The following is a 12,488-nucleotide window of genomic DNA, read 5'->3' as shown; positions in this document are numbered from 1 at the left end:
GTCACTTCAATGAGTGTTCGCTTGAGGAAACGGTTTCTTGAGGTACATTGAAGTTAATACAAGGGTAGGTTTTGTATATCTTTCGACGCACACCACGGAACCTCACCACCACATCGAAACCTACTCTTCCCACGAAACTGGATGTTTGTTTTCTAGTTGGCCGTCTGGCATGCACAGGTAGCTACAACACAGCACAGGAAAAATACAAAGTACACAAGCGGGCCTAAAGGCATCCGGCACCTGACAAAATGCAGCCTGCAAGATACCAGGCGTGCTTGCTGCTGTTAACAAGAGGAGAACCACATAAAAAAGGAGCATGGTACGTGCTTGATGGATACAATCGATCCTAAGTGCGGAGTTAATAAAAGTTGCACTGAAAGAGGAGCGACATAAGACTCGGAGACAATCCGTGACCTTCGCTTGGAGGCCAGATTAGGTGCCAAATTCAGACTTCCCAAGTTGAATGAAGAGTAGGGTGCACATGCCTATCCTCAGATGACGACACCTTAGGCGTAACACGTGCTCCTTTCGGCTGCTGGGAATCTTTCTGTCCGCATCAGCAGAGAAACTCGCCGAGGGCAAAGGAGGCGACTGGTGACGGTGGGGGAGACTCGGACACACGCCCTTGAACCCCAGCGCCTTGCTGCGGTAGCGAAGGCAGCCCGTTGCCACATACCGATGGGAGGCAGCGGGGATCGCGGCGTTGCGTCGAACGGCCGCCGCGAGTCGCCGCCATCGCCGGGAGCGCGCAGTGCGCATGCTCGCGGCGACAGAGAGCGCCGTCGTGCCACACTCCCCCCACCACTTCCCCTCGTGCACATCGGGGCGTTGCGGATCAATAGGGGTGTCCCCTCTCTCCCTTAGCTCGCGCGCGCGCCGCAGTGCCCGGCGGCCGCAGCAGGCAAAACGGCAGGCCAACATGGCGGCGGCCCAAGGAGGCTCCCTTGCGCGCCGGGGGATACGGTCGAGCAGCCTATAGCGTGCAGCAGGCCCCGGCGAGCGGCCGGCTACGCGCGGCCCCGCTCCGTGGTGCTGCCCGCGTGCTCCGAGCCGGCGGCCGGATACTCCGGGGCATGTGCCATGTCGACGGGTTCCAACCGAGAGCCCGCAGGAGCCGCTCAGCCGCAGCCAGGCTCGGCAGCGGTCGACTCGCACCACTTCCAGTACGTCGGACCCTACCGGCTAGAGAAAACGCTCGGCAAGGGACAAACCGGTGAGCCTCGGCCGTGAACGGCGTTCCTGCCATCACCCCGAGTCTGATTGTTGCTTGGGGGCGCTTGCATGTAGCGTTCGTTTGAGCCTCAAACTAGACACGAAGCCTCTAGTCAACCCGATTGCACGTTCAGCGAGAGGCAGATGGGTCTCCGCACGGAGTTCGTCCCAGAAGGCGCCACGCGGTGGCAGTCGACACGCAGTGCCGGTCGGACGGCCCGTGCCTTCGCGACGTCGTCGCACGAGGTTGCGTTTGTACAGGGCTTCGAGTTTGTCAATTCTTCCCCAGATTTATGTGGATTTTTCCGATCATAGACTTCCGCATATGTCGTCCAACAGTCATCGGCTGTTCTGCATCGTGAAGATACGGTCGTATGGAAGTCATGGCGCGTCAATTGATCAGCACCGTTTAACCTAATCACTGGCTCGTGGTGGCTCCATTTATCTAAGCAGGCGCAATGTTCACGCTGTGGCGTATTAATGAACCGAGCATATTGCATTGGTTTAATTTGCTCAGTCATTCTCTTTTGGTGTATGTTTGCTGCGTCACGTTTCGCAGAAACAGCCTGTAGTGCAGCAGCGCTGTCATGCATATGTGCGCATTCCCTTTCTCTCTTTCTTTCACGTGGTCATTCAGAAAGTCTGGAGTAACTTATGTTACCCATAGACGTTTTCAGTTTAAGCTCCCTTTGCAATGGCCTCCAATAATTATTACCATAACCGCATTACATTCACGACAGTTTGGAAACAATGAATCTATTAGATACAACACTCATGAAAGAGATGTACACTATTAATTAGATCTGATTCAGTGAAACGGTTCGGTTTGGCTTCATTCGTTCTACCTAAAGAGAAGGTAGGAGGAAGAATTATGATATCAAGGCCTGGCTATTACACGCGTACTAAGGATATAAGTAAATTCCGATGACAAACATACTTTGTTACGTAGTTTGTTACCCCATACATTGCTTTTTGTTTCCATGACCATTTCAATGCGTCCTATACTGTACTAAATATACTACGGTTCTCGCAAGTTTTTTGTTTCAAAACAATCAATTCCAGTTTTATCGATTTGTGCCGACTTCCGGCGTTTGACTGGAAGCGTACCTCCGAATACAAAAAAAGAAAGAACTCATCAACTGCAGCAACTTATGGGAGCACATATATTGAATATTGAACTTCTGAACATTCATGACAAACTTACTCATTGAGCTTGTGGAATAGCCGACGCGTAATATTCATGCACTCTTTCATGGTAGACTGCACATCATTGCTAGTGTCAGTAAGGTTTCTGGGTAGTAGCTTTCTTTTGTCTCTCTTTCCCTTCTTTCTTTCTTTTCTTTCTTTTTATTTAGTTACCGAGGCCGTTTGTATGAACGATAAATATCGTTTGCGCTGCTGTCGCAATACATTTAGTGAACGGTCTGCGCTGAAAGTTAACCGATATATTTCACAAACTGCTATAGTCGTGTTATTGTGTCAACCTCCTATAGACACCACTGACCACTAGCTTTTGAAGCTACACAGGGTTTATGTAGTTGCTTACGTTTAGATGTTGCCAACTGCTCTTAAATTACTTCCGGCAAAGACAGTTTTCATGACAGGTTTGCACTGTTTGTATGTCGATGGTTGGTAAAGCGTTATTATTACCTTGATCACTACACTCAGTTGCAGGTATGACAATTCTTACGGTTCAGAACTTTTTGAGGACACCGACACATTTCTGAGGCTACGTGTTCTGCCGTTGATGGCTCTTTCAAGATTTCTGCTTGTATGTCGCAACAGCCATCCTCCCTAGTTCTCTCTTTTTTGTCGTTGCTGGTTATTCGCCTTCACATTCATTGCGTTTCTGCGTTTAAGATTTCCTTTTTTTCTAGTTTATCAAGAGGCAGCAAAGGTAACGACGATCGCAAAATTCTGCAAGTGCCCTCCTGTAAAGCGTGCTTCACCTACAAAACTACCGACATGAGGCAAAACCATCTCTAACGAGCAAACGATGTGCGGATAAGGGCGCCGTGAGGAAGGAAAGCAAGATTTACCCGTGTGTGCATGTGCATTTGAATACATCGCTTGAAGATATAATTCTTAAACACATTCAACAAAAGGTAATCACGTAATTTTTTTTTTCACTGCATATTAAGTTCACTGAACAAGGACATTTTTGCACGATTTATCACTTGCGGCTAGAGCGTGATGGCTGCAACGCTTAGAACTTCAGAACTTTCTGTGTTGCTTTGAAACTTTACCTGCAGGAAGAAATTTCATTCATGACATGCCACTTGAGTTATGTTAGACTCCGAGAATGTCTTAAGTGGTAAACGTGGTAACTGAATCACGACGCAAAAGTAAGTTTATGCCAAATATACACTCGTTTTATTCACCCGCATTGGTTTCACGAAAACGGCTGTAAATTTGATGTTGTGTAGACGTAACTGGACAATATCGCGATATTGTGAATAGTCAATTTTCTTAAAATAAAATAATTCCATATGTTTTTGTATACGTATTAGGTGCAGTGCAGTACTAAAACCGATGTAAAGATGCCTTAAACTCTTGCGTTTGCACAGCGCTCGTTCTTTTAGGTACATGCAATGTTTGCTATAGAAGGCGGTTTACTCCGAAAAAAAGGACAGGAAAATAGTCACAACAATCAAAATATAGTAGCCATTCAGATATCTTTCTAAAAGGCGCTGAAGTTGCTACATCGTGTTCTGAGAACCAAAATGTGCTTGACCATAATATCATTCAATATGGAAACAAGTATTCGCTTTGACAATGCAGGAATAGTACGAGCTCAAGTACACACGAACTCCTCTTACAGAAAAAAATAAATACAAGCAAAAAATGATCACTCTAGTTTAAGGGGGATTTAACACTTAGAAATTCGACTTCCTTGGCAGACGCCTTTTCCTTTTCTTCAATTTTTAAAAATAATATTCTCGTTTCTTCATTTGGAAAATAACCCCCAATATTTAACTGTCGCGAAATTGTGGATACAAATTTCTCGTGAATATGTAAAAAGAAATTTTGGGATTTTATGTGCATAACCCCGACCTCATTGTGAGGCGCGCTATGCTAGGAACCCCTGGATTAATTTTGGCCACCTGGTGTTCTTTAAACTGCATCTACATTTAAGTACACGAGCATTCTTCGCATTTCGTCTCTATCGAAATGTGGACGCGCGCCTGGCGGGTATGGAACCCGCGGCCTCAGTTCAGCAATATTTGCCTTGTACAAGCTTCAGTATGTCCGCAGGGGTTTGTTTGACGAGGGAGTGCTTAGCGATTGAGCCTTCACCCTGTAAAAAAAAAAAAAAAGACAGAAATCGAGCCCATGAAGTAATTTAAATGCACGCTGCTTCGGCACTGTTAGCTTGTAAATTTACTGGACAACTTGCTGCATGAATGTAGCGTTAAAAAGGAAGTCGTGTGAAACAAAAACGAGAAAAAAAAAAGTCAAAGCCCTCTACCAAAGAGGTTGCGTCAAATATAGTTCTTTTGTTACATTATCCCAACAATATCTCAAAGAATCTTTTTTTTTTCAGGCCTTTCAATTCTACCGGTAGCGAAATTCTCCTAAACCAAAGTTTAAAATTTAGATCTTTCGGGACACCCGGAGAACCCGATACCAGCTAAACAGTCTAAAGTATTCTATATAGCATAGTGATATAGGAGCCCCAAAACCAAATGCACAAAACCCAGAGCCCGTTATCAGGTCTTTCGAAATCTACTCCGAAACGAGTACGTCCGCAACTCCTCCGGTTTTCGGCTTCTTGCGAAACAAGTCGCCCACGAGAGACTCAGTGAAGCGCGTGGTATGCGAAATAACAAAGAAAGAAGAAGAGTAGAAAAAGACATCCATTATTCATTCAACGTCGCATCAGGCACGAACTACATGTTTTCGCAGTTAGTGGGGAGTACCAAAAAAAAAAAAAAATGAAAAAGGAAGGAAAAAGAAAGGAAAGATAAACCGAGAGATGCATACCCGCGGAGAGGCTCGTGCGCGCGAGCTCAGCATTCGCTAATTCCGGCTCGCCGGCATCGAGAAGCGACCATTTGACGACGCGGGCGCAGCGAGCGGCAGTGAGAAGCGAACGAGCTCGAGAACGCTAGCGACGTCGCCAACGACGCCAATTTAATTTCGCGAGTCGCACTTTCGCCTCATATGCGCGTCACCCAGCGCGGGAAAGAAAAGAAAAAAACCCGCTTCGGGTGCAGCTAGTGCGGTGTGCCCGTGCCACTATACACGACACGGGCCGCCTCGGCTAGCTCTGCGGCGTTGCTTGTGATCGTTACGCCGAGCCTCGCCTCCACCCCCTGCTGGCTCTCGCGCCGGATCCTCTGTTAGTCTTCGCTTCCGTCGACGCCACTGTGACGACGCCACCGAGAGCGTGCGCGAGCGTTGTCCGACGACGCCGGCAACGGTCGACGTGCAGCGGCGCTGCCCGTCGAGCCTTTATTTTTTTTTTCTCCTTTTTCGTTCTTTTTTTTTTACTTGTCCTTGTTTGCTTTTGTGCTTCGGTCTGTTTTGTTAGCTTTGCGCGGCGACGCGTTTCCTGGCAACTGGATAGGCACGTACGTCGATTGAGAGAGGCAGCGAGCCGGCCGGGGCAAAGCTCGCAGTAAAAGGCCCGGGGCTGGCCCGCGTAGAGGGAAGACCTGCCAAGAGCATTTGGGCTGTCGAATGCAGGTGCGTGCGTGAGCCGGTATTCCTTCGTCGGATGAGATGAAGAGCGGGACTTATGGCTTTGTCTGGGGTTATCATTGTTCGCCTCCTCAAAGATGCAACAGATGAAAAAAGAAGAGGCGAAGTGCTCTCGGGCAATAGTAATAAAGAAAAAAGATGGTGGATCGTTGTGCGGGCGTTGAGAAGGCGCTTTTTGCGAAGCGGCTTTCCTTCTTTCATTCTTCTTTGCATTTCATGCCAAACCATTGCCAACGAAGAATAGGTGTGAAATAAGTTAACTCACTCTAATGCAAGTGTCAGCACAAATATTGCCGTTCTGCGCCATTGTACGTTCCCGCCTTCAATCGAATGTCTAAAGTGGCCTGTTTTTAATGAGTGCCAACTGACATAGAAATTATTTATTTTTATACGAGTGTTAATGCTTACGAGACAACAAATCCCCTTTTTTTTATATACCCTCTTCATGGCCTCGAGCACAGCGCCATAACATCCCTCTCCTCCCTCCCTCCTTCCCTCGCTTACGTTTCAATGTTTCAAAAACAGCCATTTCTTCCCTGGCGCTCAGGGTACATCACTTACTTGTCGCCTTTTCTGTGAACGACACTCGGAAGCCACCAAGCTACCAATACAAATGATATAAATATCCTTGTCAATGCAGCGCAGGCCTTTAAACTTATAGGGGAGTTACTGGTCCGCGGGTGCCAAATGATATCCAATTGTACCAAACCAGAAAATGCCAGAAGAACGATGTAACAAGCTAAGTATTTGACGATAATATTCATTCGTCACTCACCCAAAAGCAGTTCGTATAGTTAACAGTTGCAGGAAACTAACAGCAAAATGAGCCATGTTTTCATTTATATTTAAACAGGCTAGAAGCGTTTATAGAGCCGCGTAAGGTAATGCTTCCCGATGCATCCACTTCCGGGAAAATGAGGTGCCAAAGGAAAATTTATGCTCATACATAAATTACAGGCAATACTATACAAATCTGTTTTACGCGAGAACTACGCTATCCAGAAGCAGTGGAAGGCAATACGCTAACACACCCTCCTCTGCGTGTACACGTTGGTACATTCACAAAAGAGTCAACATGGCACCCGTATGACCGCGACCCACGGGGAGGCCGTGGACTCTGTGCCGGCTGCAGGCTTTCTTTTATGCAGATTGGATTCACGCTTGCCGCACGGTCAAACTTTCCATTCTCGCTTCGCGTTGCGATGGACGCGTGCGAGCGCGCCCACAGGCTTTTTTGCTCGCTCGGCGGAGCGGCGTTCCTCGGCGCATAAAACATTCACAAAAGTAGCGAGTAATGCCTCCGTCGCATATCCTCCGAATACAGGGCGTCCCACGCTTTTGCTTCGTCTTCACTTTGTTCGTCGTCTGCTTCCACATTTCTTGTGAACGGAAGAAAGAAAAAGGAAGACAGAAAAATACGTAAGATGCAGAAGGATGTGACTAGTGCCGGAAAATTCGCAGGTGTGCGATGGCTTTGGTAGGGATAAAACATTGCCCCTTTTTCTTTCCCGTTTTATTTCTTTACTCAGCGCTAAGCATGTAGAACGCTCACTTCCTGCTCCTGTGCTTAGGCTTGCCAGGTCGGTTTGGCTGTCTCTTCGTAGGGGGATGCTTCCCGTAAATATCCCCGAAGGTAACAACATTGTCCTGCGCGTTGATGTCGACTTGGGCGCCCGCCAGTGGCAACGCGAATTTCGCGCTACGCGATTACGTCTCCGCACTTGGGTTCGGCGAAAGCAGCCGTAAATTGATAGGGGACTGTGGCTTACAATTCCACGTCGGGAGTGATTCGTTCTAGCACATTCACGGGCTCTATTTCCTGCCGGCGAATCCCCGTTTACGGCTTGTGCGCTTTCCGCAACCTTTCACGGAATAAATTTGTGAGGATCCGTCCGAGAGGCAAATGGACGCGCTGTACACCGAAACGTCGAGAATCGGACAATTCGGTGGCACCTGTTCGCTTGCGTAAAGTTCTTTCGCATATGGCTGCAAGTTGGCGGAGAGTGCTTTAATATATATACGGTTTCTTTTTTATTTATTTGGAGCCTGGTATTTCAAGCATAAAATTATATTTGCAAGAAGCTCTGCAATGAAAACAGACGTTTATGTTTAGCAAATAGCCGCATGTACATACTGGCGTCATCAAGGCTACCATATTGTTGTACGTCAAGCACAGTAAAGAGCTACGCGTTATCTTAGTTCGCTTATCTCCAGCAGCACACTGTAAGTTGTTAACAAAACAAAAATATGGCGTACGTGACGTCATGTGAACGCTCCACTATAGGTGAGATGGAGTCACCGCAGGCGTACTGCTTCTAAGCTCTCCAGTTGTACCACATTTAGAATCAAACCTACCTGCGATCACAACTAAAACGTGGTGTGGGGGAATTTTCGGTGGCTAGCTTTCTGGCATGTGGTATTTCCCTAAGAGCCACGTAAATATTTAATTTACAAGATGAAAGTAACTTCCGGAGGTTGTGATCATGGTAACATTTAGAAACAGTAAAAGCTAAGTTGTTAGGATATAAGATACGCCTCAGGGAATACCTCGGAATAAATTTCGACCTACCTAGGGTTTTTATGCGCACAGGCACCCAAAGCCAGATGCACGTGTTTTTTCCCATTCCGCCTTCATCAAAACACAGCCGCCATGACTGGGAGTCGAACTAATGTCCTCGTGCTTAGCAGAACAACGTCATAGTCACTGAGCCATCGCGCCGGGTGAGGAACTTTAACAAACACACCCAGACAGAGTACATCGACAAGCGTTTTTTTAAAAAATATTTTATGATGGATCTTGCGCGATTAAACGTCAAGAAGCAGCAAGCTATGGGTATGTGCGAGTGAAACACATGATTAGAAATATGAAAGAAGGACAAGCTTTTGTGTTAGGACACGTAGAAGGTCCGCTCTGATACAAAAGCAATTAATAGCGGTAGCAAATAAAACGTCTTTGTTTGAGTACTGCTTAATGCGCGAATGAAAGACATGATTAGAGTAACAATGCCAGGAAAACATTTACCTGAAAGAAACTTTAAAAGACAGCCCGTGCGTAAAATTAATTAGTAGTAGTAGTAGTAGTAGTAGTAGTAGTAGTAGTATTAAAGACGCCTTGATGTGTAGGGGACCAAGAGGTCTCCTCTTAAGAGCAATTAAAATAATGTATTCAGTGCTTCTTCTAACATGGCTTTCGCGTAATTTTCTCGTGGTCAATCGAAGGCAAACATACCCAAGCCCCACTATTGTGAATTTGCATAAATTTACAACCAAGAACAAAAAATTAACGGTCATTACAACACTTTAGAACGAAGTTTGTAGCTCACGAAAGAAGTAGCTAACATGTCAACCAAATTATTCCCGCTAACTAGAGCGCAGCGTAATTAGCAAAGGCTGGGTAAGTGAAACTAGTCGGTGCTCTTCAGGAATATGCTAACCATATTGCCTCGGATCGGCCGATTAGTCTGCCAACTCGCAGGATTCTCGTCACCCAGTAGAGAACACGAAGCAGAGCAGCAGTTCACGACATTACTTAATTTGTGGAGCTTAATTTCGACGCACTTTCGTAGTTTCGAGACATCTGTTGAGCTTTCTAGAATAATATTTGGTAAATGAGAGTTGACACATTACTTAATGACGACTTTGAGCCGCTAAATTGTGCGAATAAAGGCGAGACGACAGGAACATTATTTCTGTCACGCCTTCTTAGCGCCATTGCACGCAGAGAGCCTCATTAACGCTGATTACGACAGTGTCTAACGCATTACTGGACATAAGATGTATTGAAAATCATTTTTTAAATAGACTGACCTAAATTCTGTGCATATTGTTTCACGGCATATACGATAGAGTTAAAGCTGGTAACAGAATATGTTAAGGATGAAACTGTTGTTGATAATTATAACAGCATAATCTACGCTGTGGCAGTAAAGCTTATTCTGATCTTGTGTGTGCTTAGACAGTAAAATATTACTGGCGTGAAATTTGATGGGGGGCAGTAACAGAAGTCCTAATAACAATATAAACCGAAGTGTCTTCGTCAATAAAAAAAAGTAGTCTACAAGTTTCTATAAAAACGCGTTTTCTTTTCCAATCAATCAATCAATCAATCAATCAATCAATCAATCAATCAATCAATCAATCAATCAATCAATCAATCAATCAATCAATCAATCAATCAATCAATCAATCAATCAATCGAAAATTATCTCTTGGAGTACATGGAGCGCTAAGGGCGCATTTTTGTATTGTATTATTTTCAACATCACTACTTAAAACTGGTATAACAATTGCTTGAAGATACCCTTGCTCAGAAAAGTTCTAGGACTATAGCTTTTATTCTTGCTTTTTATGATATTCTACCCCAATCTCTATGATATTATACCTGCCCAATTTCGGGCAGGAAGAATTAGCAAGACTGCACTCAACACCATCACGAACGAAGACACCCCTGAAACGTATATTGTCTGGACCCCGTGACACGAATCCTTGGTGGTAAACCAAGCGGCTCACGCCGCCGCCAGGGAACATGTACGCCGGGCAATCCCACCAGCACATCGTCTACCGTCATACCAGGATGAAAGGATACAAAGAAAATGGTACAACATTCTAGAACATTACAAGAACATGAGGGAACATCTACCACCACCACACTGCGAGCTTAACAGAGAAGAAGCCATCAAACTACGCTGACTTCAGATGGGCAATTAACTCCATGGCACTCTACTGCACGCCATGTATCCCTCAACATATACAAGAGACTGCAATTCTGCAATGTGCCAAACACCCTTTACCACATGGTCTGGTAATGCAAAAATAACCTGCGGACGACGCCGGTCCAGGCAAACAGAAGGCCGGTGGGAGGCCCAGATGAGGACCTGAGGACCAGCTACGGCTGGTGAACAGGTCCAGTCTATCAGCACAGAGTCACGGCTACCTGGAATAGGGTGGCCGCCCACTTTCGGCCATCAACAGCTTGGATTCCGAAATAAAGTTTATTCACTCGCTATGATATTCTAACTGAAGAAATGGGTGTTATTTTGATCATGCTACAGTTCTCAGCATAGATATTATCTTGTTATCTTGGAGGGGTTTCTACGTAAACTCGCTATTTTACGAGCGGCCTTCAGTATTGTTCGGCTGGTTGACGTATTTAGTAAGGCCTCATAATATTTGACATGATGGACGCAAATACCGAGCAGAGCGTTAAAATTAACTTCTGCTTTGGTCTAGGAAATTCTTGTGGTGGGACATGGAGCATGATTCAGCAATTATATGGTGACGAGGCATCACCGTGAAGCATCACCGCGAAGCCGTGCCTTTGAATGATACCAAAGTTTTCGGGAGGGCACAGATCCGGTGCTATAAATGATCCCAGAGTCGGCCGCCCATTCGTGTAACATACAGCTGCATATGTGTGACGTGTGAGGTGCTTACAGCAAGAAAATGGCCACGTTACTGTGCATATGATATCAGAAGATCTGAAATTGAACAGGAATATCTGTGACCAGGGGAGGTATTAAACAGTCCACCTAGTGGACATGTCCATTTCGTCTGCTGCTGAAGTTCTGATTGTTGAAGTTCTGTTTGCTGATTGCTGAAGGTCTGCTGCTGAAGTTCTGCTGCTGAAGTTCTGATTGGCTGGGCTGCGCGTCCGCAGTAGCGAGGCGCCACAGCCAATCAGCACTTCAGCAGCAGGCGAAATGGACATGTCCACTAGGTGTACTTCTACAGAATACCTCCCTTACTCTTACAGAATACCTATTACAGAGTGCAGAAATCGTCCCTCACAGTGACAGACGAACAAAAAGATACCGGATGAGCAATTGCTGCTGAACTCTTTCGAAAGAGCCAGATGTGATCCCACATTTGTGTCAAGCGTTATTGCTGGAGATGAAAAGTGAGGCTACCAATATGACCCCCAAATGAAGCGGCAGAGTGCCGAATGACGAGGTGACGATGCAATTCTTTATATGAAAGTAAAGCGACCACCACCGAAAACAAAATCAACATTGATCGTTTTTTTATGCTAGAGGTTTCGCACGCGGTGAATATGCCTCACAGACAAACAATAAGCCAAAACGTCAACACTGACGTGCTAAAATGTTTGCACCTAGCGATTCGGGCGCGCCCAATCTGGTTGGTCGCTTTTGTTGCATGACAATGCAAATCCCCGTACTGCTGTATAAGTCCAGAAATATTTAGCCAAATACTATAATACGACTATAGTAGATTCCCCATATTCACCGTGCGTATCGCCGTGCGATTTCTTTCTGTTTCCTTGTGTGAAATCGCCGCTGGAAGGGAAGTGCCAAGTAAGTACGGCAGCAATTCGAACAGCGGTGACTAATGTGCTAAAGAGCATCCCGGATGAAGCTATCGCTGCTTGATTTCATGACCTACAGAAACTGTGGCAGCTGCATGTAGATAGTCGAGGGAAACACTTCTACAGCCCTTGGAGCCATTAGTTCAAACTGTCAATAAATTATTATTTTTTTTGCGAGCTATACATAAAATTTTATACTTGGTAACTTTGAATGCTACTCTTGTTCGTTTACTAGGAGTGAGAAAGAAAT

At 45.7% G+C, this 12,488-nt stretch overlaps 1 protein-coding gene across 4 annotated transcripts in view; it reads left to right on the top strand.

Annotated features, from left to right (window-relative positions):
- Positions 1-816: 816 nt before the first annotated feature.
- The window catches only part of sff (sugar-free frosting), a 149,059-nt gene continuing 137,387 nt past the window's right edge, over positions 817-12,488 (top strand). For 2 of the 4 annotated variants that reach the window (XM_055073888.2, XM_050183148.3), the window contains exon 1: positions 817-1,213. In XM_055073888.2, the coding sequence (XP_054929863.1) occupies positions 1,081-1,213 (133 nt within the window). In that variant the 5' untranslated portion in view covers positions 817-1,080. The remainder of the gene's footprint in view (positions 1,214-12,488) is intronic. The other 2 variants (XM_055073887.2, XM_050183147.3) reach the window with 1 other exon arrangement.

Source organism: Dermacentor andersoni, chromosome 4, assembly GCF_023375885.2.
Source record: "Dermacentor andersoni chromosome 4, qqDerAnde1_hic_scaffold, whole genome shotgun sequence".
NCBI classification, from domain to species: Eukaryota; Metazoa; Arthropoda; class Arachnida; order Ixodida; family Ixodidae; genus Dermacentor; species Dermacentor andersoni.
Note: the sequence above shows the minus strand (reverse complement) of the source record. Positions and strands in the feature narration are given on the sequence as shown.